The sequence below is a fragment of the Vicia villosa genome, linkage group LG4 (assembly GCF_029867415.1).
Source record: "Vicia villosa cultivar HV-30 ecotype Madison, WI linkage group LG4, Vvil1.0, whole genome shotgun sequence".
In the NCBI taxonomy this organism is placed as follows: domain Eukaryota; kingdom Viridiplantae; phylum Streptophyta; class Magnoliopsida; order Fabales; family Fabaceae; genus Vicia; species Vicia villosa.
Genome location: NC_081183.1, coordinates 35,542,134 through 35,547,118, shown reverse-complemented (window position 1 = coordinate 35,547,118; position 4,985 = coordinate 35,542,134). Strand labels below are relative to the sequence as shown.

General features: G+C 37.4%; 1 protein-coding gene across 1 annotated transcript; it reads left to right on the top strand.

The window, feature by feature from the left end:
* The first annotated feature begins 649 nt into the window (after positions 1–649).
* LOC131597052 (uncharacterized) lies at positions 650–2,542 on the top strand. Its single transcript, XM_058869769.1, has one exon. It carries the CDS (start codon positions 650–652, stop codon positions 2,540–2,542), a length of 1,893 nt encoding a protein of 630 aa, XP_058725752.1.
* Positions 2,543–4,985: the final 2,443 nt, after the last annotated feature.

Below are 4,985 nucleotides of genomic sequence, written 5' to 3'. Positions count from 1 at the left end.
AATTCTCACTGGATATTGTGATGCAGACTGGGCTGGAAGTGCTGATGACAGAAAAAGTACTTCAGGAGGATGTTTCTTCTTGGGGAATAACCTTATCTCATGGTTCAGCAAGAAACAAAATTGTGTATCCCTATCTACTGTAGAGGAAGAATACATTGCAGCAGGAAGTAGCTGTTCTCAGCTTGTTTGGATGAAACAAATGTTAACAGAATATAATGTCACACAAGATGTCATGACATTATATTGTGACAACCTAAGTGCCATTAATATCTCAAAGAATCCTATCTAGCATAGCAGGACCAAGAACATTGATATTAGGCATCACTTCATAAGAGATCTTGTTGAAGATAAAGTAATTTCCTTGAAACATGTTGCTACTAATCTTCAACTGGCTGATATTTTCCCAAAAGCTTTGGATGCTAATCAATTTGAAAATTTGAGAAGTAAGCTAGGCATTTGTCTTTATGAGGGATTATAGCAATTAACTGTGTGTGGGACCAACAGTACTCCATTCTCCAAATATTTGTTATCATTGCGTATTAAAGTGTATTTTCCCCCTCACTTTCACTCCTTCCAAACGGTTCTCATTTCCACAAATCCTAGTCTTTGCATTCACAAACCCTTCCCCGTCAGTTCTTTCCTTCTCAACATGTCTCAGATTTCTCCCTTAAAGAAGTCGACTTCCCACTCTGAAACAGCATCCGATTCTAGGACACCAAATATGGTGAGTGATCAAGATGTTGTGCTAGATGTTGTGCCTTTGAACTCGGTGCCGCCTACTGATCCTGTTGGTAGTATACCAAGAAAGATGCATGCAAGAAAATCAACCGGTGGGTCTGTTCCAGAAACGTTTTCTGCTAGGGATAAAGAGGGCTCTGCTTATGTTCAGAATGAGATCGCAGGTCTTGTCACGAGAATCTTGAATGAAGGTCACAAGGTAGAAGGAATATTTGTTCCTTTAGCTCAAGCTCCTGCTCCTGAGAACAGCAAAGACGATCAAGTTGATGCTAGCAAAGATCATGTTGATGTCGAAACATCTGAAGCTAACATTGTTGAGAGTTCTGATGATAAAGAAGTTGAAGAATCTAAAGATAAAGATGCAGAGATTTTTGAAACGGGGAAAGCTGAAGAGGTCACTGCTACTTCTCCTAAAGAGAAGCCTACTCGCCCTACTGACAATGCAAATGATGTGGTGGATCTGGATAATCTTGATGATCCTATTGACATTGCTGATGATGACCTCATCTCTAGCATTTCCAACAGAGTCAAGGCTCGAAGGGGAAAGCGGGTTGATGATCAACATCCTCCCAAGACTAAAGTTGCTCCTCTAAAGAATGCCACCAAAGAAAAGATCAAGAAGGTCTCTGCTGAACCTTCAAGAACTGGGAGCAAGGTTGCTGTGAAGAAGAGAAAAGAAAGAAGTGTTTCTGTCTCCGAAGACAATGTCCTAAGTGATGTCCTTGACATCCTTTCAAAGAAGAAGATTGTTGTCACAAAATCCTCCACAAAGGTTCGTGATGTTCCCTTGGACAACATTTATCTGCACTATGCTTCAAATGCTATCCAGTGGAAGTTCGTTTATCAAAGAAGGTTGGCTCTGGAAAGAGGACTTGCAAATGATGCTCTGGAATGTCAAGAGGTCATGAAGCTCATCAAATCTGCAGGTTTGCTTAAAACTGTTACTCATTTTTCTAAATGCTATGAAATGCTTGTGAAGGAGTTTATAGTAAATTTTTCTCAAGATTGTGCTAATGGGAAAGATGAGGATTTTCATAAGGTATATGTTAGAAGAAAATGTGTAGAATTCTCCCCAACTGTTGTCAACCTCTGTCTAGGTAGGGATGATGAGGCTCAACCTGAGCTTGAAGTGACTGACAATGAGGTTTGCAAAGTTATCACTGGTGGTAAGGTTAAGAAGTGGCCCATAAAGAGTAAATTGCCTGCTAGTCTTCTTACTGTCAGGTATGCATTGCTACACAAAATTGGTGCTGCTAACTGGGTGCCAACCAATCATACATCTACCATTGCAGTGGGACTAGGTAGATTCATATATGCAGTGGGAACCAAGACTAAGTTTGATTATGGGACTTACATATTTGATCAAATTATGAAGCATGTTGGTACCTCTGCTACAAAGATGCCCATTGCCTTTCCATCCCTGATATGTGGGATAATTCTTAACCAGTTCCCTGGGATTCTGAAAGCTAAAGACTCTGTGTGCAAGAGGGAGAGTGCCTTGTCATTCCACTATAATCTGCTTCAAAGATCAGATGACATAACATCTGCTGGGACATCACAAACCAGCAAATCTGTCTCAAACTCCTCTCTTATTGCTGAGCTGAAAGAGACTTGTAAAGAGTTGGACAATAGGAAGATGAAGCTTGAAAAGCTCATTCAAAGCCTTGAGCAGTCTGCAGATGAAAGTAATGATGAAGACAATAGTGGTGATAGTGGTGATGATGAAGAGGCTGAGGATAGTGAAGGTGCTGAAGAGACTGGGAGTAGTGATGCTGGTGAAGAGACTGATGGATCTGAAGATTAGCCCTACATCTCTCATGCTGTTTCTCTTGTGGTTGACTTAGTGTTTCTCATTTTGTACTCTTGTTTTTGGTTTGGCTCCTTTTATGGCTAAAAAGGGGGAGTAATTTTGGATTTTGGATGTTTATTTTGGTGTTTTCTGTGGATGTTTTATTTTGGTGTTTTCTGGTCCCTTTGACAATGGATATTGGTATTCTATAACAGATGTTTAAATAGTTGTTTTCTCTGGTGGTTAAACAAGCTGGTTGTTGTTTACCCTTGCTACAGAATTTATTTTTCTGTATTCTTAGTGTTTTGATCTGCTGCTTGTGCTCTGATATTGTTTGGTTACATTTATTCTTGTTTTAGCCAAAAATTTGCCAAAGGGGGAGTTTGTAGATGTTGTTGATTGGCTGTAATTTTTGGTAAAACTCATTGTGATTTTATCATGTCAACTGATGTCATGCCATGCATTCTCTGTAGTGAAGTCTTTATTTGTTCAGGCCTTTACCTGATGTCAAGGCCGATGTCATGACATCCGAAGCTGCTACATATTTTTCTGTTACTAATTCTGTAGGTGTGATCTGTTAAGATTTGCGCGTTACTTGGAAATATTGGGCTGAGCTTTACTTGGAAATATTAGATTATGATCTGATTGGATTTCTCAAGGACGTCTTTGATTGCTTTTATTTTGGTTCCTTGATTTGTGGAAATTAGTTTAATTAGGTTAAAGACTAATTTGGATCCAAGGCCCAGCTGCTGCGTTTTGAGGGCTATATATTTTTTGAAGAAGCTGCAGACCGTTTACAGTTGTTGAATAGAAGTTTTAAGAGGTTTTCGTGATTAGGGTTTTCAAGGTCTAGCTTTCTTGTAAGCCAAACAATCATCATGATGATTGTCTTGGTCTAGGTGTTTTTTGTATGAGTTGTAAGGAGTACTTGAAGCTTTTAAGCAAGAGTACCATTGTACTTGATTGAAGCTTTTAATCATGATCAAGTTGTGTCCTTGAAGTGTGTCTTCTATTCATATTCGTTGAGTGTTATTCATCACTGCTGTGATTGAGGGGGAGCGAGTAGGATCTCTGATCTAAGTAGTTTAGATTGAAGTTGCATTGGGTAGATATTAAGTGAAAGGTGTAGTCTTGATGTGTATTACTCTGAATTGATACTACTTATAGTGGATGTCATACCCCAAAATTTGCCCACATTATTTCTCCTATTCAAGTTTCAAATCAATACATAAAGCTTCAAGACGCACTCTCCTAAACAAGGCTCAGAAACTAGGGTTTGGTTTGTTCGAAGGAAAAATCACTGAATCAATGGCTCAAGATGATTCCATAGGGTCACCAACATCCCAAAGAATCTCCATGTAAAGTTGCAAGTCAATCAGAGCAAATTGAGTCCCTCAAATCTTGATTAGGTCAACAGTCGACTCTCAAGGGCAAAATAGTCATTTCAAGTCAATATACAGTCAAAGTTCAAGATATTTGGTCAACAACATCCTCATGACCCTAAAATCATCATTTGATCAAGGGTTGATCATGATGATGATTTGAAAGATCAGAAAAGTCAAAAGTCAAAAGTTACTATTTTTGGCATGAACTGAAAAAGTCAACCAAACTTTGAAAATTCACCAAATATTCATACTTCATCAGAAAAATTCCCACTAAAGCTTATTTTGAAGGGAATTCATTCCTCTATCCAATGGTCCAAGAATCAGAGCTCATAGGTCAATGGTTTAAGAGACATGGCTTCATACATTATAGGTCCTTTTCAAAAGTCAACAAAAAGACATTTTTTTCAAAAGGACATAAAATGAAAATGGAGAATAATTTTGATATGAGACCAAAGACACTGGCTAGAAGACTCTTTAAGGTTTCCAAAAAGTCTACAAGCTTGAAAAAATATTGAGATATGGAGAAATGGCGTGGTATACAAGTTCACTTATTTTTCAAATGGGTACAAAGAGGAAAAAGCCTAAAATTCCAAATGTTTCTAAATGGGCTTGCATTATTGTTGCTTCATCCTCATTATAAGCCCATCCACGTCACAAAAACAAAGACCTTTTATTTTTCATAATTTTTATAAATTATTTATGATTTTAATTCTTTTAAATCATGATTTAATTGCATAAAATATGAAAATAATCAAAAATTTGATTTTCCTTCAATTTCAATCATCATCAATCCAAATAATATCCAATAATCATACAAAATTCGTGCAAAGGCTAATTGGTAGAAAAAGATGGAATTTGAATCATATTTAGAAACATAATTTCAATCATATTTTACCAAATTGCAAATCAAAGATTCATTGGGATTTCCTCACAAATTATCAACCCTAATCAACCTCTATAAATACTGAACAAACTCAGACCACAAGGGTTACGAAAAAAAATCTGCACTAGAGGACCTGAACTCGAATTCAAGAATTCACCAAAAAACTCAAACTTCAATTTTGCGCTACAAG